Source organism: Perca fluviatilis, chromosome 1 (assembly GCF_010015445.1).
Source record: "Perca fluviatilis chromosome 1, GENO_Pfluv_1.0, whole genome shotgun sequence".
Taxonomy (NCBI): Eukaryota; Metazoa; Chordata; class Actinopteri; order Perciformes; family Percidae; genus Perca; species Perca fluviatilis.
Window position 1 is genome coordinate 29,320,637 of NC_053112.1, and position 26,673 is coordinate 29,347,309.

The following is a 26,673-nucleotide window of genomic DNA, read 5'->3' on the forward strand; positions in this document are numbered from 1 at the left end:
ACGTACATGTAGGGAAAACACTCAGGACTTAACCACAAGATGCTAGTTTTCACAAGACGGATGCACTGAATGTTAAATAACTAACAATGTATATGTCATCACTGTTGACAAACTAGACTAAACCCAGAAAACTCTCAAAAGCAGATTAACAGAAATATAAAGCCAAGAGTACAGCTGTGCAAAAAATCACTGTGTCCTGATATGTTCAGACATGGCATATGTCTGCTCCTGATGCACATTACATAACAGGAGTTTGTATCATTCTGAACCTTTTATTGTCCATCTCGAAGCGGAGGATGTTTATGTTCATAATGACAGCATGAATTGCCCCTAAGTCCCAGGCCTTAGCCCTTTATTTTAAACCAACGGAGAGCACAGTGCATCATGGCACAACCATCATAACTGCACAACCAAGAGGATCGAAGGACAGAAAGGATAATCAAAGTAAATTAACAACATTGTGTCTAAAGCATTGTTAAAATTAAGTAGCACACGCCTGGTTAGTCCAAATTAGCTGATATAACAGTACAGTGTGTACTTGTCAGGTCACATTACACACATTAGAATGTTCTGAAAACTAGTTAGGCCAAGTTGTTAAAGAGAGCAATTTTCTTTGGTGTTAAAATGTCATCAATTTAACGAAGAAGATGAGTGCTTACCTCATGCAAATTTAGCTCTTTGACTTTTTCCTTCTGAATGACCTAAGAGGCATGATAAAAGATAAGGAAAGATTAGGAACCAATTCCTCTGGAAATACAATAAAAGACTTATTGTCTAATGAGTGTGTTATGAAAAAACAAGCAGTCATGCTCAATAGTGACACAGAGATATGATGTACTATAATATAGTTTCTGTTTTACAGTAAATGCATGTGCACAAATGTGTGTGGGGGTTTGTGTGGGTGTCTATTATATGAGGTTGGTAGCCTTACATAACCCAAAGAGAAGATGGACAAATGAATGTTTTTAGCTGGCAGGTAGTGAGGAGGCAAATCACAGAGTTAATGGTTACCATAGCATTTACTTTTCCAGTGTGTGTGTGTGTGTGTCTAAGTTTTTGCGTGCTCGTATTACATAATTTAAGGACACGAGAGTCGTGTTTATGTCCTCCATCTCTCCCTCTTACTAGCTTTGCAGGCTATTCTTTGATTGAATGCTCAAGTGCAATTCAGAATTTTTGGGAGTACAGTTGTGCTCAACAAAAACCTGTGTGTGTGTGGGTGTGTGTGTGTGTGCATGTGCGTGCATGGAGTGCTTACTTGTTTGTATGCATATAGCTCTTTGTGCGCCTGGTGCCGTAACCTGGGGAGACGTAAAGACAAAACATCTTCTTGATTAGTAAGTGACTTTCAACTGACTACTTTAAATAGAGAAAATAAATCATACATCCTGGAAAAAGAGAGAAATGACAAACATGGATGTAATTTCCTAATAAATACTTGCCTGCCAAGTGCCACTTGTCTGTTCTAGTGTATCACTGTGGTACCAAATGGGTGTAAAAAGCTATTCTCAATTCATATAAGAATTGAGAATATAATAATAATTTGGCATACATACCGGCTCTAGATTTTATAAATGATATATCTCACAAAAAGACAGCAAAACAAAGGAAAGCAGTTTTTATCTTGGAGGTAAACATGTTTTGGTTGGGCATTTTCTGCACAAGTTTTAAAGAGATGATTTTGTCTCAGCCATATGTCAGGTGAACCAATCATGAGACTTCTGACTGAAAACTCCCTGAACTCTGTTAAATATTTGTTTTGCTTAGTAATGCAATAGTAGGCCATTAGCAGATATCATTCTTAAAAGACCTGAGGCCTTAGTTTCTTGTCAAAACAATCACCAGACATTAAGTAACATATGAACTCACAATATCACCCAACATACATTGGATCAGACATTAAAAGCATTACTGCAGGTTGTTGAGGAACTCTTGCAAAACTCCAGGTTAAAAGGAGAGTACCCACAGATACAACCAACTTGGTGTAACTCTTAAAGGTCCCATGACATGCTGCTTTTTGGATGCTTTTATATAGACCTTAGTGGTCCCCTAATACTGTATCTGAAGTCTCTTCCCCGAAATTCAGCCTTGGTGTAGAATTACAGCCACTAGAGCCAGTCCCACAATGAGCTTTCCTTAGTATGTGCCATTTCTGTGTCTGTAGCTATTGAGGAGGAGAGAGTGGGGACAAGGTGGAGGGTGGGGGTGTGGCCTTGACCAACTGCCACTTTGCTCGTTTGAAAGCCATGATGTTTCTCTCTCATGGGTCGGCCAAATTCTCTGGGCGGGCAAAGCAGAGAAAGGGGAGGTAACCTTGCTCCTTATGACCTCATAAGGAGCAAGATTCCAGATTGGCCCATCTGAGCTTTCATTTTCTCTAAGGCAGAGCAGGATACCCAGGGCTCGGTTTACACCTATCGCCATATCTAGCCACTGGGGGACCATAGGCAGGCTGGGGGAACTCATATTAATGTTAAAAAACCTCATAAAGTGAAATTTTCATGCCATGGGAACTTTAATAAACATTGCTCTTGTACATGAGAAAAAAACAGAACAACTCAAAACAAAGAGAGATCAGAAAGAGCACTGGATAAGAAGGAAATCTAGGTAATGACAATGAGACTTAAATACATAGGAAAAAGGGGAAGAAAACAAAAGCAAGAGAGATAGGAAAAATTCATAGGTTTTACCTCCATTACAAGTAACCTTAACCTCTCGCAGCAGAGTGAGAGGGATCTGTAAAACAAGCAGCACAGTCTAGGAGAGAAACTGACATTTTGAAAGAGGTCAGCAAGAAAAGGTGCAGAGACTCCCAAGGGTAGGGGACAACTGGTCGTGGATTGAGGGTCACTCATTTGGGTTGCTCAATGGCCTTTAAGTGCAATGTCAAAGTGGGCAAGGAGAATGACCTGCTAAAAAATAAAAAACGCGTCCAAATTGACCTTCCTCTCAAAGCCATAATTATCAAAATTTTCCTGCAGTCAATGGGCAACTTAGAATGTAAAATGTGTGTGACAGCCTTCGTCATAGTGAATAATGGCTAAATGGTTTGGTCTACCTTGTGGTATGTAGGGTTGGGTACCGAAACTCGGTGCCAATAGGGAACCGGTGCCGACGTAAACGGTAGTAACGAGACCGAATAAGAACGAAAGTTTCGGTGCCTCATTTCGGTGCTTGACTTTACACTACACCTGACAGCATGTAACGTTAGCCTACCTTTAGCTAGCAGCTGGATTAAACACCGGTAAAATGCTGACAGCTAACGTTAAACAGTGTAAAGTGTGACTGTATTTCACTGTGGAGGACTTCAACAGCGGGATGTAACAGTCTGCTCTGCAGCGCAGCAGCTGCCGTTGTCGGAATTCATAGATATACAGTATGTTTATATGGTCGGAATTAAACAACACAGACGGTGCTTTCACTTGCAGCTGCCGTTGTCGGAATTAAACAACACAGACGGTGCGGTGCGTTGCGTTCACTCGCAGCTGCCGTTGTCGGAATTAAACAACACAGACGGTGCGGTGCGTTCACTCGCAGCTGCCGTTGTCGGAATTAAACAACACAGACGGTGCATTCACTTAAAACAGGTAGCCTCGTGGTGCATTCACAGTAATTGTAAAATACCCTTTTCCCATCTGGGGTTCAACAGCAATATACTGGTGAAATAAGTTATTGTTATTGTTATAGTTATTACATTATTATTAAATCTTTAATTTTGAGTCACTTATTTTTTTTCTTATTTTTTTTTAACTTTATTGAAAAGTACCGGTTCAGGCACCGTTTAGGCACCGGCACCGTTTTAAAAGTATCGATTTAGCACCGGAATCGAAAAAAAAAAAACGATACCCAACCCAAGTGGTATGTCACTTCACTAAACATACTTACTGTTACAAAGATCTGTAACATGTAGGCCATGTAGGCCATGCTCATAAATTAAGCAATCAAGGCCTCCTGTCTCTTTGAGAAACACCCCATGCTCAAGAAATACTTGTTAATTCTTGTTATGTATGTATGCTACAATACATATTTCACTTGTTTGTGTGTGGACTGAAGACTCACTAATAGAAGTGGTTGAGTATTTCTATGAGTGTCTGCCTTTTGTCAAACTATGTGTGAGTGTTTGTCTTTGTTGGAATAATGACCCGTCGTTAGAGCTGGGCAATATATCTATATTATATCGATATCGTGATATGAGACTAGATATCGTCTTAGATTTTGGATATCGTAATATGGCTTAAGTGTTGTCTTTTCCTGGTTTTAAAGGCTGCATTACAGTAAAGTGATGTCATTTTCTGAACTTACCAGACTGTTGTAACTGTTCTATTATTTGCCTTTACCCACTTAGTCATTATATCTACATTATTCATGATTATTTATCAAAAATCTCATTGTGTAAATATTTTGTGAAAGCACCAATAGTCAACACTACAATATCGTTGCAGTATCGATATCGAGGTATTTGGTCAAAAATATTGTGATATTTGATTTTCTCCATATCGCCAAGCCCTACCCGTTGCACGTCAACTTTAACGTCAATTCCTTGGGGATATCATTTAACTGTCAATGTAAACAGGAACAATGAAGCTTACTGCACAGACAGCATAGGATTCCCCAATTAAAGGCAGGATTTGAGGTATAACGAAGCTGTGGCGAATTTGTAAAAGAAGAATTTGCTTATAATGTAGCCGTAATGCATGCATGATGGTGCATATAATTTAAGTCATTTTGCAAGGGGTCCTTTGGGAGACTGCATCTTTAAACGCCTTTCATGGAGCAAAATCGCTCTTTTTAGTGACTAAACCTGGCAATCTTGACTTTCAGTATTGAATCATGGTACTGCATCAAAGTCAAAAAGTGTATTTTAACAGTTAGATGAGGAATTGTAGGAACACAGTATTAGTTAACCTACTTACCATTTGCCCTGCACTGGCAGGGTGGCGAGGGGTGAATTTTGTTGAGAACTGCTGCATCACACTGTCTTGCTGGACATTATTTCTGTTCAGTTTGTTGCTGCCAGGAGAAACCCTTGCAGCAATAGCAGCCAGGACAATTTATAAGACCAGTGGGGTTAAAAAGAGGGGCAAGGGAATGACTAGTAACCACCTCCACTTTTCCTTGGGAAACAATTACTGGATCACACTCAAGGCTAAATGCTTAAAAAGGGAGCTTTAACAAGATACAAGTTAATGGTTACAAGCAAGAGATTTAAACATCCAATTGCAAATTGATTAAATAACCAAAAGTAAATTTAATTAACGCAGGAATATGGTGAGGACATTAAGGAGGTAAAGTTGCTCTTAAGAAAAAGAGTTAAAACTAGTTTCTTTGACGCCAAGTGCCATGATCATAATAATGTAGACAAGCAGCTTTGGACCTCAGCATACTAATTCAGATTATTTAAGTCACCAATTGTAAAATCATAGCTACCTTCTCCAAACTGTGCTGTTCAAACATTTGCAAGACAAATACAAAAACACACATTTCTAAAAAAGGAAGAAAAGGATTTAAAATTTCATTCAACCTAAACTAAAAGCCATAGTAACAAGTGCCATACAGTTTGTAGGATAGAAACTACACAGATATTAGATATTTCATTTAACTGTTGATTTGACTAGATATAAATGTTCCCATTATCATTAGTACCTGTTAATGTATCTTGTTTATGCATAGACATGGATAAAGCTATAGTCAAGTAGTATATGAGGACACTTTTGAAAAAATTATTCAAGTGACCTGAAATGTAACAATGTTATGTGTTATGGGGACAGTTATATAATGAAAGTCTGGGAGAGTTAACATTCAGTTCTCATAATTTTCAAGTCTCACATAAGTAGAGATGCAGACAGTTTGCTAGTCAGAAGAGGTACACTTTGTTTCAAGCCATCATGGTCCTCAGGCTACACGAAGCGTTTTCTGAACAAAGCTATGTAAATTATAAACTCACATTAAAGGGTTAAAACCTGATTAAAGAGTTGTGTGTGGGGAAATATGCAGTTGTTGGAGTTGGCTTTTTAATTTGAATGTGTTAAAGAATTTGTGGAACAAGCATATCTCTGCAAAAAAAACAAAAAAAAAAACACAGTCAACAGCCAGTGTTTACTATAACAGCCAATGCTGTTATAGTTGTGGAGGTATCAATGCGTGCGGGTGATTTTTTGGGTTTCTCAGGTTGACTGGTTTGAAAATGAGAACCCTGCAAGCCTAAAAACATGTTTCTTTAAAGAGATAAATACATATTTCTGTTTTCCATTCTGGCTTTTTGGGAAGTCGCAATGCATGAGCAGGTAATACAATCCATGCAGTTCATTAAAATCTTGAAACAAATTGTGATGCACTACAACCAGATGAATGATTTGTTACACCCAGTAAATAGACAGTGTTGCCTAGCCAAAGAGACCCCTGTATGACACTTATTGCCACAAACTCGCAAAGCAAAGCAACATCAAACAATAAAAATTCTAGGCAAGTTCAGAGTTGAAGGGTGCACAGATCTTACCTTATTAAGTAGCAGCAGAAGAGGAGGCTGAGGATGAAGACAAAGATGGCTGTCCCAAACACCACAATGTAGATATTAAGGGGAAGATTCTGGAACCCTATATTTGGCATCCTGAAACTGTAGTGAGGGAAATCGGAGCTCATGGATATTCTGGATGGAGAGAGACAAATAATACAGAACATTAGTATTTCCACACACATTCAGAAAGTGATCAGAAAAAAAACTTGGACCAATAAGGGCACAGCATTACATGACACAAAGTAAAACTGGAACTAAAGGTCATTTAGTTGCACTTTCAAATTAGTTTTACTTTCAGAATAACAGAAACCTATTTAGGGTTTGGTTTAATTTCAGTTTAGTTTTATTGTAAATGCAGGGTTTTTCCTGCATTTCCCAAAGAGGTTTTAGTCAGCACCTAAGGAAAATGACCAGCGCCAAAATGATAAGAATTAAGAGATAAAATAGCACTTAAATCCTCTCCGACTGTGTTGAATAGCAATTTACAAAACAGTTGAAAAAGCAGAACATAAACTTGAATAAGAGCGCTTATCTCAGTTTCACCGTTCAGAGTCAGGTTGTGCCGGACTCTCCTGGTGATTTTAACCCTGTATTTTTTTTAAGCAGTTTTGTTGATTGGGGTTTCATTTACTCAAGCGTAATAGACAATTTTGTTTATCAAATTGCAAATGCGAGTGCTTTAGTTCTAGAAACACACACACACACACACACACACTCTAAAAACATTAGAGTAATTCAATAAAAAGCCACAGTATGTTATGGATAAATAGGCACCCCCCCGCACCAACTAATGAACCAATAACTATTACTGCATGGATGAATTATGACTCTCCTGCTCTAGGGTTTGCTTAAATTGGCCAGATGCCAAAACCTCAAAATCTAAACTGAAAGTCTAACTAAAACAGCAGGGCTATGGTGCAATTCTGTACCTACCACACTGTGACAATATAGTTTACATTAAGTTGTCATTTACATATTCTAATGGTAACAGACAGCTAGAGCTTTGATCCTACAGTATTCTACAGCTCCCTTTATTTTTCATCCACCATCCAAAGAGAAAGACTTCTTTGTTTGGTTTTTATTATATGAAATACACAGTTTTAAAATACACACTGGTACGCAGTGCTAACACAGCCGTTTTTGTTACAAAACAGGCACAAAAAAAACAATGATTATAAAAGGCTACATATTAACATTTATTTGACAACACATAAGTATACCTAAAAAAAAAAAAATCCCTTCTGAAGAACTGATTCATAAAAGCTAAGGCAAACCAATAAGGAGCTATTGGTCTAGTGCTTTTACTCAATGTACCAAAGGGACATGAGTAGACATGTCTACGCCTACACAGAGAAGAGGAGGAGGAGAGGACAGGAATAACTCTTTTGGCTCCTTTGGGAACCCAGTCTTGTGCCCCTCCCCTTCACTAAACACCAAGAGCTTGATTCCTCTATCCTTCTCTGGACTATGGAAAGTTTTGTAGGTTTTGCTGAGGCCATATTATGATTACACCACATGTATATCACAGTGAAACTTGTCCTCTGTTATATAACTAAGCTGTCTCTGTATTGGGAACACTTTCTCAGCATTACCCTCAGAAGCCTCTATAGAACATAACTCCAGCCAGTATTGGCAGTCACGATCGGTGCCTCAAAACAGAGCCACTCGTATCCCCTATAAAAAAAAAAATAAAATAAAAAAAAAAGACTTGCACAGAGTAATTTGCCATCCAAGACACACTCACCTGTCTAGCTTTACACAAGAACAGTGTTCTTGGTAAGACACCTAGCTCATGATATCTGAGAACTGGGATTACAGGATTAATAGGTTTCCTATTCTTTCCAATAGTTTTCATTACAACACATGTTTTAATGTCTCAATGGCATGCAGAAGAGGTAAATGGATGAGGGTAAATGCCCCCAAAACGGTCCTTGGGCACAAAGGCCAGATTAAGTCTGAGCTTCATCTTATTTAGTTGTCCCGTGCAAATCTTTTGCCAAGGGATGGATGCCTTCAGTATGTTCTGGAAATTGATATTATAGGGGAGCCCAACGGTTATCAAATTAAATAGACCACTGCCATAAGCGTGGGCCATTTCATTGAAATTTCAAAACAGCACAAGCCATTTTAGCTGGTGATTTTGCCACTTAACTATCAATCAATTCTCTCTCACTCTTTCCCTCCAAATAAAGCCCAGACAACTTCCTCGCTTATCTGAACACACCGCTGCAGAGCTACATGCTTTTCACACAAACACCTCTACAAGCACTTCAGGAGATAGCTTGTTGAAACCAATGAAAAAAATAATGTATAACTAGCCAACAACTTGTAAGCACACTATTACATTTATTATAAAGCTTAATGTTCTCCGGCTAGTTTAAAAAAAAGGAATGGAGTCGATCTTGCAAGACAACTAACAACAACATATACCATCTCTTTTTTTTTTTTCATGTAGACTTAAAAATATATAGCACACACATACCCACGTGGCGCCTTCATGCTGAAGAGCAAAAAAAGAATGCATAGATCTGTAACTCAGGCTCTTGAGAAGTGACATAACTTGTCCTTGAGAGCCTTGTCAGTGGGTTGCCTCCTGTTGACTTATTTGGATCATAGCCCTTCTTTGCCCCGTTCATAATGGCTTCATGCCAAACTCAAGCCTCGCTTCTCTCTCTCTCTCTCTCAACAGCCACAACAACCTCCTGCTTATCTGAACACACACACACACACACACACACACACACACACACACACACACACACACACACACACACACACACACACACACACACACACACACACACACACACACACACACACACACACACACACACACACACCCCCCCCGCCGGGAGAATGTTAGAGCAACACACTGAAAATTAGGTGAAAATAACTTGACATGTTCAGCCCTTTTTTGTTAGCGGCATTCAACTTTAAATAGTAAGTTGTGGCTCACCCAAGCTGTCAGAGTTTCGTCCTACACGTTTCCAATGGTGGTAAACATTGTCAACAGTGAAGATCGCATGAAATGTGAAGAAAGGTTCGGTAGTTATCTCAAGACATATTTTGTAATCTAGTAAAGCCATTTCCATGGCAATCCTTGCAACGAAAGAGTGCACACATGAATAGGGACATTCATTTTGCATGTAAACATTTACATTTGAAATGCTATTCAAGGCTAACCTGACAGACAACAAGACAACTTAAGTATCTTAATTCGTCATGTGCTAGTGGTTCATGCTTAACATTATTACTGATGTTTTTTCTTCAGTACACCTCACCTACGATAATGAGAAATATATGATTCACTCCTTTTGGGCTTCTTGACTGATGAGCAGCACAGCTTTACAGGTTGTTGTAAGCCTATGCCAACATAAGGAACAAAAATAACAGAAAAGTTGATGACACAAAACAAATCTGCATAATTGTTAGACATTTATGGGGGGGAAAAAAATCTAATTAACTGCTCCCAGCAAACTAAACTAAACTTTGCCTTTCTGAGAATATAGTTCCCAGTTTATATACGGTTAGAAGATGGCTGTGTCTCGTGTGACCTTTGTTATTTGTACGAGCTGTGACTATACAAATCACAACATGTAAATAGGAAAATGTTGGCGTTATTTTATCAGTTATTGGGAGCAGTAGGCTAGTTGGAACCAGTTACCTCCAGGATCTGTGCTAAGCTAGGCTAGCAGTGGGTGCGTCAGACAGCGTTACGACACGCACGGAGATGAGAAGGGTATGTATGGATTTGTCTAACTCTAGGGGATACGGTGAATAAGCTTAAGTCCCAATAAGTCAGCGTGTTTTATATATTTGTATGATTGAATTCATGCTCATTCAAAGATAGTGTAATGAAATGCTGAATGACTGTAAAACAGTCATACTTTGTTTCCCTGGCAAAAAAAAAAAAGAGGGAATAACAACAAAAAACAAAATAACCAACAGCAAAGAAAATATCAGAATCTGCATATTTTAATTTTAAACATCAGTATTGACCCCAAATTTTACAATCGGTGCATTCCTAGGCAGATGTGATATGCAACCTCTCACCTTATCCCACCATTTCTGCCACAAACTTTCACTCAGACATTTTCAATGGCCTCACGCTGTTATATAACCAGCAACATGACCACGCACAGCACATTTATAGCATATGAGCGTTAGTGGGTAAATCACTCTTCACATTCATTGTGCACCGTTTCCTGTGGTATGATAGAACAGAAAAAAATTATAAAGTTGACTTCTGTGATATATAGAAGGCTGAGAAAGTTTAGAAGAGGGGGGGGCCACCTCTAGCTCACCCAGTAGAGTGTGCGCCCCATGTAGGCTGAGTCCTTTGCAGCGGCCCGGGTTTGAATCCGACCAGCGGCCCTTTACTGCGTGTCATCCCCTCTCTCTCCCCTCTTTTCTGTCTATCCACTGTCACTATCTAATAAGGGGAAAGCCCTGTTAAATTGTCAGTTCACCAAAATTATAAAAACAGACCTATCTGTAGTGGTGTCTGGCCACAAAACGTTTGGTTTTATGTGCCTAGGGCAGTGTACCAACTAATCATACAAGCTAGATTCTGTTTTGGTCAGGATGAATTTCAACTGACACTGTATATTTTCACTTCCAGTAAAACTAAATAAAACAATTTAATGAGCTGTTGTTCCTCATGTATGGGTAGTCATAGTCTTACATGAGGATAACATCACTCCCTAACTATGTGAAGCAAAGATCACACATCAGTGTTACACTTCTTCCCCTCTGTTGTTGGCTGGTAGGCCTAAATAGTTTCTCTATTAGACAGATTCTTCTAGGCAAGTTATTAACCCAGTCTACAAGCAGAAACTATTTTCCACAATGCCAATGAGTCATCATCCATGAGGTACTATGAACCATTTGTGTCCTGAATAAAGTTATTATTATTATTATTATTATTATTATTATTATTATTATTATTATTATTATTATTATTATTATTATTATCATCATCACTTATTTAGGTCACAAAATGGTTTCATTTTGACCTATGCTATGTCAAAACAAGCAAATAGACTTTCTTAAAACAATTACACATTACAGTGCTTGCAGAGTTCAGTTTGAGATACCAGTTTCACAAATTGATATCAAAATATTTAGATCACAATCTGATTCAGGATAATGATGAGTAGTTTAGAGTAGGCCTAGTTAGCATAGGTATTTGTAGAGCGTAGTGTGATTGATATGTTTTTAAGACCTTCTAAACCATACCGTATAAGACAACCATATAGCCCGTTGGTAGTTTTATCTAGACTTGCCTTAAGCTAGTGATGGTCAAATGAAGCTTCGCGAACCACTGTCTTTATTTTCTGAGCCCACTAGATGGCGCTCTCTGTTCAAAGAAAAAGGTTAAAGGAATGGCAATTCAGTGCAAGTGCGCCAGCTAGTGAGCTCAGAAAATAAAGACAGTGGTTCGCGAAGCTTCATTTGACCATCACTACCTTAAGCTAAGTTCCCACTACAAGACTCCAGTCTGCTGTACTATTCACATTACACAACTTGCGGTCTTCTTTTCACTGAGTGACAGGGGTGCACCATGGATGTATAAAGAGAACTGGATACAGCATTTGAGCCATAGCTTCCTTCATTCCTATGAGAGTTGATCAGTGTCGCATGAAGCCAAAAACGTTCATTATGATGTTAAAAAAAATGTATACATTGATTTGCAAACATCTCTTTTGACATGTAAGACTGGGATTTTTGGATGGCCGGCAGAAACAAGCATTCCAAGTTGTTGGTGGCTGATTTGCAGTAATGAAACCAAGTAGAAAAAGAAATATCAGACAGCGTGCTTTTAGGGGGTGTTGTCATTGCCTGTTTCCACACATCTTCATAGCCCGTTTTCTCTTTGCGCAACAACAACTTCGGTCTGTGTTGCAAATGCAACACATACAGTAAAGTACGGGCAACCCCTCCCCCTGGTTTCCTCTCAACCTGTGTCTGGCGCTCTCATTGGCTGTAGCTCCCTGGCAGAGTCCCTGACAGCTCCAGATATTTAGCCAGCTAGATATCTGGAATGTGTCTGCGAGGCACCAATGAGCCTCTCGTCTCGCATTTCTGAACAGTTCACCCATCGGTGCTTGCGGGCAAGCGCTCGAGCGCCGAACTAATGTCAAATTTGCCTCCGATATGGAGCTGCTGGCAAGCAGAAAATCAGGGCGAAAGTCCTGTAGGGGCACTTGCTATCACCAAACAAAATCTCTGATCGAAGAACGATCCCTTTGTCCTTGCTCATCCGTTTACATAACTAATTTATCACACAATGGTATGACTGTACGCTTAATCAAACGTGCTGAACAAACAAGTCTTCCATCCGTCAACTTCCCAGCCCTCTTCCATATCTTTATTCCATATTACTCATAATCAATAGGGGCTGGAACATTAGTAGACATATCACATGGACAAATGATGACCTTTGGACCCATGATACTTCACATATTTGTCATGTGATGAAATATGTTTTAGGAAGTGAGTAATACTGCCATTGGGTTTGTTCCAAGGACAATGTATCCAAATGCTTAACCAAAAACAGGTTAATTAAATTAACCTTTGTCCTTTGTATTTTTCCAAAATGCCCCCTAATGCCCTAGTAATTTAGTGCATGTATCTTTGATACATTTTTTAATTTTTTTTTTAAATTTTCTTGTTTTATCGTATTATTAAATAGAAAATTCCCTTTACAAACAACCCCAAAACCTTAGCTCTGTTCAGTAGTTTCTTGTGATCAGCCCACAACATCGCATTCACGAGATGCTGAATGAGAAATGGAAATTTCCACTAGCAGCCACAGCCGGCCATGAGATTTGCACATCTGAAACTTAATATGCCAAAGGGCAGCAACAAACACCAGGGCCTCAGAGGCAGAGCAAAAGGGCTCCTCCAAAATGTGTAAGTGAAATGCCCATATTCAGATGATACTGAACTATCAATTTCTCAGCAATTTGAGTGGGGGCGGGGGGGATTTTGCGGGGCACTGGGCATTCACATATCTGACCATCCATCAAAACATTATTGCTCCCAGTTGAAATGTCTTCCTTCTTTGTCCTTTCAGCAAGAGAGGAGGAAAAACAGATCAGTTACAAATCATAAGATGCAGGCCAAGGATACAGCTGTCAGTAATGGATGTAGAAAGCTTTAAAAGATATCTTTCTCTTTTTAAACTGTCCGACAGGGTTACTTCCTGAGAGGAATGAAGATGATAACATTGACGATCACGCACCCCATTAATTACGACAGTAGGCAACAGTGTTTCCACTTTGAGCCCCAAAATATGCATTACAAAAAAACTTGTTTTTCCAAAGTTGGGCCAAGTTCTACAGTAAGTAGCTCGCTGTAACTACAACTACAGTTATGGATATGTGGTGAGGCACAGGACTTGAGTGGAGCTGACAAGGTCAACCTAATGCCGGCTGCTGATAGAAAATTTCAATTACTGGATTTACATCTAATGCCACTCCACGTGTGCGGACCTCACCTGTTGAAAAGTGTAAAAATCTTTTTGTTTCACTATGAAAGTGTGGAGGGCCTACCTTAACTGTAGGTAATTAATGGGAAACACTAGATGAGTCGTGAAAGAATTAGAACAGTGCGAGTTTTCCTTTTGTATAAAAGAGCAAAGAAGTTGTAGCATGATGTGTTTGAGTACACTTGACATTGCACGTTCTGCGACGCGACTATTGTGCATGTGCACATCGCAATGTCGATGCTGAAACGGTATATCGTGCAACCCTAATATGAAGCCAAACGTCTGGGAACTAAAATCATCTGAATGGGACCAAAATCAAAAAGTGTGTTATGACCTTTACTATATATGCTCTTTTGCTGTCGCTCCCTCCTATTAAAGCCCATCATTCCTTAGTGGACTCTGATAGTAACACAAGCTGACACAAACAAGAGGAACTGACACACACAGCTGTCTCATAGCACTCTTGTTGACTTTTGTCGAGTAGCCACATACACACCCCTTTAAATCAAGAGTGGTGAGGGATTTTGTTTGGAAAATAAGCTTTTCAAAATAAATAGCACTGAACAAGATAATATTCAAATTGTAACAACCATAATCCTATGCTATGCTTTTCACAGCTACCTACTTTAGAGAAACAGGACCCTTGGTCTGTCCCAGGCACTATAAATAAAACCTGTAGTCATGTGAGGGTGAGTAAGTCATGCTGAAACATAAAAACAACCTGAACCCAATACAAGTCACATCAGTTCTTGGGGTTATCCACTACTGACCTGCAGGAAATAAATAGTCTGAGACAAAATGTAGCATCCAACACGTGTCACGTTCACACACTGTGACTAAATCGAAAATGTTACATGCTTACTCCATGAACCTACTTCTTAGTGAAGCATTACTTTAGTCAATCTATTTAAGAAGAATTTGAGTTGGCCAAGTGCCTTGTGCTTGAAGCCAAGAGAAACAACGAGGGACTAGGATTAGTGGATGAAACCAAACAGTAGCACAATAAATAGAGACATAATGTCAAAAAAGGTAGCCACTAACTGCTCTGCATCAAGATAACACGGGAAGGGGCCAGTTATTGATCAACAATCAATGCACATGCAGGCTTTAGGTACAACTCTTTGCTTGCATTTAGCACAAACGAAAGAGTTCCCCACTTACAAACGGATATTGCAACCTTTGCAGTTTGCTGTGTTCTCTGACGGTGGAGTATCAATATGAATTCAATATGTAGTAACATTCAGCCTTTTACCTACTCATATTTTTGTTTCACTGTGCATGAGGCTATATAACGCATACAGTATGTCAAATTATATAGCAAATTTTCAGCAAACCAGATTAAGAATTGTGAGTTAAAGTAACAAGATGTTTTTTAAAAAGTATTATAATAAATGTATCAGTTGTATCAGTTAAGGTGGACTATCCTGTTAGCAATGAGGGGCAACTTATGGTTGCTTTGATTTGCACATTTAGGGGTATCATGCATAATTTGGTCAACAAAACCAAATCATGCATCACTTATTCATTACATCACTATATCACACAAACTTAATAATTGTAGGTCCAGCTTTGATTTATTATGTTTAAATAATAATAATAATAATAATAATAATAATAATAATAATAATAATAATAATAATAATACAAACTAATTTACTAGTGATTCTTTGCAGGGGCTTATTATCATGGAAATAAACCTGGGCCATATCATCTTATTTACCTTTAAGCTCCGCTCATTACGTGCTACGCAAGTAAAAGTCTGGCCTACTGATTAACCACACAAAAGGTACTTTAGTTTACTATGGTTTGACGACACATTCAACAAGCTACATTTAGCCCCCAATTACAGGAGCTAAATGCAATATTGTGTTATGTAAAATAAAATCCCCTTATGTTCTTTCCCACTAATTCTGCATATTGCACCTTCTTTATATGTTAAGCACTGCAGCTACTGGTGTACACTGAGGGAGTCTGAAGGAGGCCTCTTGATCACCCACTTCTCAAATGCTGCAGTAATGTGTATTTGGAACGTGTTGGACCGGCTCTAAGTGTTTAAGGAGACACCAGTCTGCCTAAAATCTGTTATGTGGTATTTGACTGTTTAACGTTTGCCCTCAATGGAGGGCACCAGTGCCCTCAAGTAAGTTCCCTACATATAAAGTAACGCTCATTTCCTCTTAACTGGAAAATGGCATAACACACAGACAGTATGAAATGACATTCCTTATACTGCCATTGACGAGCAGGCTTTGAATTGGGATGTTCACAAGGTGTCCATCGTCAAAGTAGAATGAGTAATCCCTTTAATCACACAAGTGTATTTTTATTTGGTAATAGTAGTGTAGTATGTGTCAACACACACATAGCTGACCACCACTTTTCTCAGACTGTCTAAAGACCCTTTATAGAAGCCATCTAAACACCAAAACATCTGTTTACAAAAATGAAGTCAGAGGAAGACCAGCACCTTGCTGTTACAGAAGCCCAGTGTTGCACTTATATGATCCATTGGAAAAGAAACTCACTCTATAAGTAAATGAGCTGGGCTCAACTAGTTCTCTTACAGTAAGTATCTTCAGGATTGGGTTGCTCTAGCTATTCATAGATAGTTGAGCTATTTTATTAATTATTATGTCATTTCAGTTTTCCCTAAACTGTCTTATTGAAAAATGAAAATGTTATCTGGCTTAACCTCTGGGTTAGGAACATTATAGTTACGCAAATGCTAAATGATTTAGGCCCGCTAATATTGCTAGATATTGCCATGTAAAACTAGGAAAATCCAAGTATCTAAGAGCAGACGCTACTAGAGGGGCATTTACATTTATGCACCGATTCGTGCAGTGCAACGTTTAACCACTGCAACTCAACATTAGAAGAGTGCAAATACTCACATTGGCAAACATGTCTGATCTCTACCAATACTCAAAACTCAGTCTCAAATAAAGCCTTTAGGACTTGGATGTTAGATCTAAATGATGGCTTTCCGCCACTGTTTTCATCTGTAGTGTCTGTGTGCTTTTAAGACTTGTTTTGCTTAAAATTCAGAGAGACTACACATATATTTCTACTCTGTTTTGGACAGGAGGTACAGTCATGTGTACAGGGACATCAGTGGTATCACTCTCAGAGGTCAGTGCACAGAAGTTCAACTAATTTGAACTTTTGGTGCCGTCCGCTGCATTGGTGCAGGGATGTTGCCAGTCAAATAGCCCAAATTCAACACAATGCAGAGTAAGGCTAAAAAACAAATAGTTGTAATCTATATTCTTTCCCTAGATGCTAGAAAGACTTCAGAATGTTGTAGGACAATGTACCATTGTTGTACAGCTGCTTCGACAGTAAGAAGTCACTATACAGAACTGTATGAACACATTTTCGAGCACTATCAGGGCTGCATTGTTCAGTGACAGTTGATGGTTCACTAACTCTACACATCAACTTTGCGACTGTTGGAGAATATGTGCATCATATGTACAGGGATGTCAATCATTTGCATTAGTCAGTGCATAGAAAGTTGAACAAAGTGAAACTTTTTGTGTAGTGCACTATCCACAACATACTTAAGTGCAAGACTCTAGCCAGTCAACATACCTCCTTTCAACTAAATTTTCCTCAGAGGGCTTAACAGTCTGTAAAGTACAGGTATGACACCCTGAATCCTTAGACCACTGAATGGCAGAAGAAGGCTAAAAGGTATGTTTTTCAAAATTGTGATGTATATTCTGTCATCAGATTAACATGACTGATTCTGGTGAGAACAATGTATCTCTGGTTACTTGGCAGCTGCTTCCACAGTAAGCAGTCCTACAATCAATATTTTCTGCCACTCTCAGGTCTGCATAGTTCAGAAAAAAAAAAAAAAAAACTGCTCTCATCTCATACAGAATTTGAACAGATTGGAGATTACTTTTTCTTTACAACAAAAAAAAGTACATGATAGCATACACATAATTAAACAGTGTCATACTTGCACTGCTGCCAGCTACACCCACCAAGAAGAAGCGTGCAATAGCTCATGCGTGTTACAGCCCACACAATGCTGTTAGTGTTGACGGAAACACAGAGAAAGCCCTACTGTTTCCCTGCCATGCGTTTTCACAAGGGTTATTATCACAGTTTAGCTAAAAGCGAGTTTAGGTTTATACCTTGGCATTATAATAATGAGCAAAATAAGTGTTATTGTTCCGGGTGATAGGACATAATTAAGCTGAGTTGACTCTTACCCAGCCATTGGGCGCTATGAGAGCTTAATGATTCCACTTCACATTATATACATATCAATCATGCATCTTTATGTTGCGGCTTGGTGTGGTTATTGTTCATTACAGAACAGGGACAGCTGGGCGTAGGCTCGCTAGCTAGCAGCGTTACATCGCGTTCCTTAACGTTATCTCCGAGTAGCATACAGTCCAAAATATCTAAACAATGGTAACGTTCAATAGCGCTGACGTTATGTCAATTCAAAAACATTCGTACATCCCTCTACAAAGTCTGTATGATATAATATATTCACTAGTTAATTAGACCACACGTTTGACTGGTCTTGAACTCCAAATACGACAGCATCAATGCTTCTTGCCAAAAGCAATACATTCAAAATAACAGTAACGTTAAGCAGTTAGCAGCTAATGATAAGAGGACCATCCACTCACCAGCGGTTCCCACAGCCCCAGTAGTAGCGTCTGTTGTGTATTTCTTCACACACTCGGGGTGCTAGGAGGCTTTAAAAGCCGACAAGTTGACCCGAACTGAAAGCGAAGAGTGTCCTAACAACAAAATCTTAGCGTAACCAAACCCCTGCTGCAGGGCGACCTCATCACACAGCCCCCGCCTGTGATGTGGACGACGGTGGCGGCTGTGGTTAACGAGAACCTCGCTGGGTCTGAGTGGGAAGCAGAGGCAAAAGAAAAATGACGATAAATAAAGGAAAGTGGTGGATGGATGTATGTTGCTGGCAGGGAGGGGAGGTTATCCCGCGAGGGGCTTTCTCGTAGTGATTTCCCCCGAAAGAATCCGTCGTTGGCAGCAATTATATTCGTGGTTTGCAATCTGCACGACTCGCACGTAACGTATACGTTAAGCCCACTTCCACCAGTAGCTAGATCCCACCTCCTCCCAGTCAGCTCAGCATATAGAGACTCATACAGACCGATGGGGGTAATGCACGGATGTATTATTGCCGCTGGAGGTTTTGAGGACAGCGTGTACGACGAGGGGAGTGATGGGAGGGAGGGAGGGAGGGAGGGGATGCCGCAAATGGTCACGTAGCTAGCTGACTGCAAGGGATTTTTAAAATAATGGTTAAAATAAGAACCAATACTGGTTCTTGTAATGGTAATGCCATGAGATGCAGGGGACCAGTTTATTAGTCATGTATAAAAAGTCAATGAACTTGCATTGCGGCTGCATCAATCAAGTTATTCAGATATATAAAAATAACAATATAAAAGTAGCCTAGCAAATAGACTAAAATAACAATTGAAAAAGTGCCAAAGTACTGTAAAAGATGATATTAAAGAATTATGTACAATATACCATTACAAATTTAACAATACATTAAAAAAGAATAATAAAAAAAAGATCAACTCATAGTGGGCCCTTTCAGAGTGGTAATAATTCTGTAATTAGTTAATTAAGACTGGTGCAGTATTTTACTGTGGTAGCTGGTTGAGGTGGGGCTTTTAATTGCTTTATATGTTTCTTAGTGTAATCTATAACACACATCATATGTGAACATTGAACAAGGGACAGTTCCCCCCAAAATCAAAAATACACATTTTTCCTCTTAGTGCTGCTGCTTTTGGCCATAAATACAAAAAAATTGTTCCTGTATTAAACAACTGACAACCAGGTCTGTGGATTATCTTGAGTAGCCAGGTGAAGATTTCTGGAAGGAGACATCGCTGATGAGTTTTTCTTATTCATTTTTTGGCGCAATGAGCATCACAAGCTGAGTGCCATCTAGTTCCATTATATTTGAGAGAAGGCAGACATCTCTACACCCGATTTCTCAAACACTGGGGGACTCACACCAAAAATCTAGACTGATAAATAGCACTACAGGTTAGAGAAAAAAAAAAAATTATTTGGGGGTGTACTGTCCCTTTAAGAACCATCTGAGTTAAAAATACTTACTTATACATGTTCTTTTAAGCACAAAAAGATGTAGGTTAATTTCTTCACTATAAGGAACCACCCCTGGTTCTAATTTGAGCCTTTAATTTTAAGAATAGCCTGCTATAGTGAACATGCTGTTGGTGTTTCTCAATGATGATGATAATGGTGATTCTTGCCTGTTTCAGTAATGGGTGGATACGACTGGGAAAAATGTGTGTCAGCTTTGAAACACTGTGGAATAATCTAAATTGCCTGGCCTATGTAGACGCTTCCATGTGCAGACTGAGTAACATTATCAACTTTGAACTCTTTTGAACTCTTGAGCTCTGAGCTCTTCACATGTCACTCTTTACCCTAAAACTGTCACTTTATCAACAACTTAATTACCAATGGTTTTCACCTCTGTATATTTACTTCTCATTATGCATATGATATTTACATTCATGTTTATATTCAGCTTATTCATTTGCAATTACTGTCTTCCACAAATGTATATCACCTTATAAAACACATTTTATTAAATACATTTATACCTATATGTTAACTTGCACTATTATATGTCTTATGTCTTGGATTCTCATGTAGTTTTTTTTTAACTTGTTGACAACTCTTTCTTCTGTAATTGTTGTGGATCTGACAATAAATAACTTCAATAACTACAATAACTGTTTATTGTCTTTTTTCATAGTAACATTCAAACAGTCATCCTTTACATGTTGTTAGCAGGACTACTGGTGTTTAATATTTATAATATACAGAACATTTTCTCATGGTAACTGACAGTTTAAGGTGTGGGTGTTTGGTGTGACACATTTGCTGAAACTCATCGCCAATTCCCAGCACACACACACACACACACACACACACACACACACACACACACACACACACACACACACACACACACACACACACACACACACACACACACACACACACACACACACACACACACACACAACTGTGTCAGCACTTCCTCCTGAGTCCTAAGAAATATGAATACCGTATCCAGGAAGCCACACTTTGGCCACCCAGCCCGGCACTTCATTTCCTTTAAAAGTAAAGGAGGAGCACGACCATTCCCCAATGCACATCACTATGAGCGCATGTCAATGAGGTGCGAATGACAGGGCTGCATTGTGAGATGGGTTTAGAGTGGGAGTGCCATGTGACACTCCTGAATGGGCTGCCGGGGGTTGGCCGGGGGGGAAGGATGGCAGCAACCACAAAGGCCCATTGAGGGATGGCAGACTAGGTACAAGACTGGCACTAGTCCTCCTTCCCTTCCATGGGATGGCAGGAGGAGGCTGCTGCTTGGTACTGACTGAATGGAGGAATTATTTCAGAAGAATAGGAGAGAGGAGGTTTATTATCACCATGTTACACTTCCTTTCGTCTGTTGATGGCCTTTATGTCCACTTCTGCACATACACCATGTCTTGTGTCATTTACCACTGCGTCTTGTTCATACAGCCAACAATAGGCTGTTGTGTTTCCAGCACCACAAAAGCGTCATCAAATGACACCAAATGAGAGTAATGAAATAAATGTTTCCCCCCTCGCTGGCATCAAAATAACTATACAATCCATTCGAAAGGCCGTACTAATATTAGATTTTCAAAAATGCATTATCAAAGGTTTCTGTCCATAAAAGAGCATGGTTTGACTCTATGAATGCTACCAAACCTACAAGAATGGCACATGTCACATGTGGTGTACACAATTTTAGAAAACAACCTACAATTCTGCCAGAATTACAATTAACACAAACTATGTGCATATAGTCATGGAGATGATAGTGGTGGGTCAGGTTTAATGGCAATAAAATTACTTTAAATATGCAAAACACCAGAGATTGAAGAATAGAACAATAGAAACAATCTGAAGTTTTAGATGTTACTGAAAGCAAATATTATCTGGAGAGTGGTTTACTATGTTTTGTCTAGTTGGTATACGGTTTGTAAAATGACAGTCTGACTACAGACTCATGTTTTAGCATAGGAAGAAGACTTTGATAAAAGTGCACTTAATCTCAAAAGTAGAAGGACTGTGTTCATATAACACAATCAAATAGGCATAGCGCAGAATACAAACCAAAAGAAAAGAGTACACACTATACATCTATTATATATTCTTACCTTAAATTAAACAGAAATGCATGACATATTGTGCTGCTTGTTAGTTTGCATTTTATTACCAACACCATATACGTACAATTTAGTGACATCCTCTTGTTTCTCAGGCGTTTTAAGGTTTTTGTACTGCAAGCAGCTGTTGGCTCGACTGAACAAGCTGTCAACGCTAAAACGTGTTCTCTTTGTTTCATTTCCTGAAGTTAGAGATGTTTTACAGACCTATACTGTACTGTATTTCAACATTATGTTTGCACTGTTCCAGCAAGAGAGACATTAAGTGACAATGTGTAATGTTTGAGTGGTGCATTCATACGAAGACACATTTTTGCACTATTTGCTACCCTCTAGTGGTGATCATTTTACATTACATTTAGATCTGTGCTTCGAATTTCAAAGTAGGACAATGTGAAGGTGCACTATGAAATATACGTAATATAGTTAATTGATGTGAAACAGATGAGGCTTAAGACCTAAAGATGAATATTCAGTAATGCTACATACGGCCTGATTACTGTAGGTGTCTCTATCTCAGATGTGTGCTGATAGGTGTGTTTATAAAAATACTCACACTCAAGTTAATTTTATGTGGTGTATTTCCCACCATGTCATTTAAAGAGTCGGAAAAAAGTTATGCATAGAATATTTATTATAAAACTTTTGTTTTCTGCATGCAAACCAACTCATGTATTAGGTAGTCTATTTCATCACTATTTGCACAAAATCAGTTCCATATGTTTGGTTTGACTGTTTTTATGTCTGTTATGTATTTGTATATTTTTCTATATGAAAGTAAGCTGTATTGGGTGATTCATATGGATTATGCCTTGTGGGCCTAAATTGAGCTGGCCTGTAGAGGGCATTTAAAGCAACTGGGAGTCTCCTGAAAATGATATCTACTCCTTAACATTTACTGAATTACAAACGTCATGATTATGTTACAAGTACAGGACTAGTGCATTTGTGTCCTCCAAAAAAGCATTGAGACAGTGTAGCTCAGTTGGAACACTGCTGCTAGAGTTATTACTGGGACAAATAAACATTACATTTCAGGCCTGCTGAGTGATAAAGAGTTGGTTTTGAAATGTCAAAAGCTCCAAATGTGTAAGGTTTCTGGTCTTCTTTTGTGTGCTGAACTCGCCACAATTCTTCATGAAATCCACAAGCATCTCCACTGTCTTTAGAGCGTTTAGCTCCAAGTTGTTCTGACTGCACTAGGTCAGGAGATGGTCAATCTCCCACCTGTAGGCGCAATGAGGGTGGTGTCGTCCGCGAACTTCAGGAGTTTGACGGACTGGTGACTGGAGGTGCAGCTGCAGGGAGATGAGCAGAGGGGAAAAGACACAGCCTTGAGGCGAACCAGTGCTATGGACTTTGAGTCAGAGACATGTTTCCACAACTTCACATGCTGCTTCCTGTCAGGCAGGAAGTCTGTTATCCACCTGCAGGTGGAGGCAGGCACGCACAGCTGGGAGAGCTTAGGGGCCTCTCACTTCCCCTAAATTGCATCCCCGGCTCCTCCACTTGCCTCCCTTACTCACGTCTTAGTCCGTCCCACCGAGGCAGCATTGGGGAGATGGAGGAAATCATGGGAGGAGAGAGGAAATGAGGAAATGTGTTTTTAGATGGATGACATGTCCTTTCCTCTGAATCTTCACGATTAGTTAGCTGTATGGGCAACGACTCTCTCATAGCTCCTCAGAGATCCCTCCTCGATCCATCGGTCCTCAGGGCAGGAAGAAGAGCTTTGAGACAGCTTTCACGAAGTAGGACTAGAACAACTTCCGGTTCAGCCGATTCAGGTTGTTGTTGTGGAGGGGGGGGGGCTCTGGGCTGGGCAGTGATGAACAGGCCCGAGGCCGTGTTGAGGTGGGACTGGAGGGCTAGTGCTGGAGAATGGAGTCACAGGAGATGGTAAAAGTTGTTGAGGTCGTTTGCCAGACGTAGGTCGCTGATGGAGTGGGGATTCAGCAACCTTAGCTGTGAGTTATGAGCTTTTAGAGATTCAACGTGTCAATGTTTCTTATCACTTTAACAAGATTGTTGCCGTTATTGCCTAGCTTTAATACAGAGGCCCATAGGAGTCAATGTTCTTTTCACAAATACAAATCAACTCCTGCTGCTGTAGTTACAGATCAGCCACGGACAGTGTTCAATGTTTACAAGCCTGCCATACTGGATTGGAAATTAGAAGAACATGTTCCATGTATGTGAGAGAGTCAGCACCTCCTGCAGACTGTCTGACATTTAGAATCAGCAAGGTTGTGCGGCTGCAGTGTATGTTTTGTAACAGGAGAGGTCCACGGTCACATAACTCCCGCAGCTCTCCCAGTGAGACACATATAGCAGAGTCGCCTGTGACGAGGCGGCATATCTAAACACAGGCAAGATGGGAACAAAAGTGTGTTCACTGACCTCATTGACCACATTTAGCAAAATATGGAGGAGTGTTTCTGCATGCAAAACATGCAAATTTGTTTTACAATTCAACAATTCTTTGCATTGTGTCATAGTATATTAATGTGTGATTACAATGAATAACTGCACAATGTGATTCCTCTAGAACAATGGATAAGATGGTATAATAAAAGCCATTGCTCGTAGTGACAAAGGGTTATTATTATTGTCTTTCAGCCTATTGTTTTAGATGTACTTTACGCTTTTTGTCCATCAGCATTGTTTTTAAAAAGATAAACTGCTCCGCACTTAACATAGTTAGCAACTACCTGGTTAACAAAGTGGAGCATTTAGTAGCTAAAGAGACAGATATTTTTCATTCGTCAGGTGTCCAGAAACACAACTCCAAATGAATGCTTATGTTGCTCTGTATCTGCTGGATGAGTAAATAAGAAACTGTTTGCTAATATGTTCACAAAATCAATTTTATTAGGTGATCATATGTCATTGTTGTGTTTGCAGCTTGTTACACTGTGGAGATAGGTCTGGCAAGCGAGACTGCTCCAAAATTACTGCTGACCTCAAAAGGCAAAAAATTTTATTAATGCTGCTTTAAAGGAAGAGCACATGTACATTTTACTGATCTCTCATCTGTAACATCTTGCTTCTTCTGTCTGGGTAATATGTGTTACTAAAGGTTCAGAGCTGTTGTTTGCACCAGTAACTGGTGATTGCAAGAAGCATTAATAGCTGCAGGTCAATGACTGCATCAAGGCGTTGGTCTCTCATCCCTTTCCTGGACTTCCAAAATAACCTCCACATGTGCGCAGGTCAGGTCAGAGGGTTATCACTCACCTCCCATTCATGTCCTCACTGTAGGACCACCGGATGAGACACAGCAAAAGGCCTGGACAATAATGTCATTGTCATGCATCATGTTTTTGTTCTTCAGGCCAAAGATAAGGCAGGAAGCTATATTAATTATCCTGCCTCTCCCTCTTCATGTCTATCTCTGTCTGCTTCCTACCTTATTTAAACTCAACATGCATCTTCAACATCATCATCATCTTGGGTGTAATCCATGTTTTTGTTTTAAACTTTGACACTCTCTCAAATCTCCACTGGACTGGATGACTCACTTCAGAGGGGTTGAAAATTGGCAACTTTCCTCCTTTAGCGGATAGCGTAGCTTAGCGCCATTGCAACCATAAACAACACTGGCTTGCATCACTCTCTTTTCAAAAATCTTCACATCTAGTTGCAATAAACCAAGATGGTGACGCTTGTGTCGCCAAACTCGAGGCTTCAAAACGGCAGTCCACAAACTAATGGGTGACGTCACGGAAGCTATGTCCACAATTTTTACAGTCTATGATCCTATTGATTCTTTTTCCTTTGCTGTATCTATTTGAAGTCCTAACTCATCATACTTTCCGCAGGTAATTGAAGAATTCGTGGATGAGATTGAAATGAATAATAGTAATCACCAAAGGTGATGTTTATTTTATTTATTTCTCCATCAAACCGGACGGCGTTAGTTGTACGAGGAAGATTGCAGCCTGTTCCGCTGATTCAGATAGAGAGGTAATAATGGACCAAGACATTTTATATACTGAGTAAAACAAGAATCTAGACAACAACGGATCACAATGGATTTGACACTGACAAAGTGAGCAAGTTTGAATGATGACAATGTGTTATTGATTGGATGTAGTTGTTAAAATACAAAATTGCATGAAAACAAGTGCAAGAATGTAACAGAGAGGTCAAAAGCCACCAATTTTTACAGAGAAACCTAAATAAACAATTTAAAGACAAGTTAAAAATAAATAAGATAAAGGCAAAAATCTGTAACAATGTAATGAGCAAAGTAATACATTTTGCCTGAATGGATTTGCTTTTGGCCCAAAGAAAATCAAATGAGGTTAAAACCCCTTGAAGTAAATTTGTAATTTGTGATATTGAGCTATATCAATAACTAAATTCTCGTGACACAAACGGCAAATATCCTTTACCGA

General features: G+C 39.4%; 1 protein-coding gene across 4 annotated transcripts in view; it reads right to left on the reverse strand.

The window, feature by feature from the left end:
* The window catches only part of rnf24 (ring finger protein 24), a 30,158-nt gene extending 10,947 nt beyond the window's left edge, over nt 1-19,211 (reverse strand). Inside the window, exons 1-6 of one of the 4 annotated variants that reach the window (XM_039798238.1) lie at nt 8,997-9,214; nt 6,497-6,646; nt 4,914-5,025; nt 2,691-2,736; nt 1,259-1,301; nt 660-701 (exon numbers count right to left, since the gene is read on the reverse strand). In XM_039798238.1, the coding sequence (XP_039654172.1) occupies nt 671-701; nt 1,259-1,301; nt 2,691-2,736; nt 4,914-5,025; nt 6,497-6,646; nt 8,997-9,013 (399 nt within the window). In that variant the 5' untranslated portion in view covers nt 9,014-9,214 and the 3' untranslated portion in view covers nt 660-670. Of the gene's footprint in view, nt 1-659; nt 702-1,258; nt 1,302-2,690; nt 2,737-4,913; nt 5,026-6,496; nt 6,647-8,996; nt 9,215-9,795; nt 9,818-18,661 lie in introns of those variants that run through there. The other 3 variants (XM_039798227.1, XM_039798236.1, XM_039798219.1) reach the window with 3 other exon arrangements.
* Between the last annotated feature and the right edge of the window lie 7,462 nt (nt 19,212-26,673).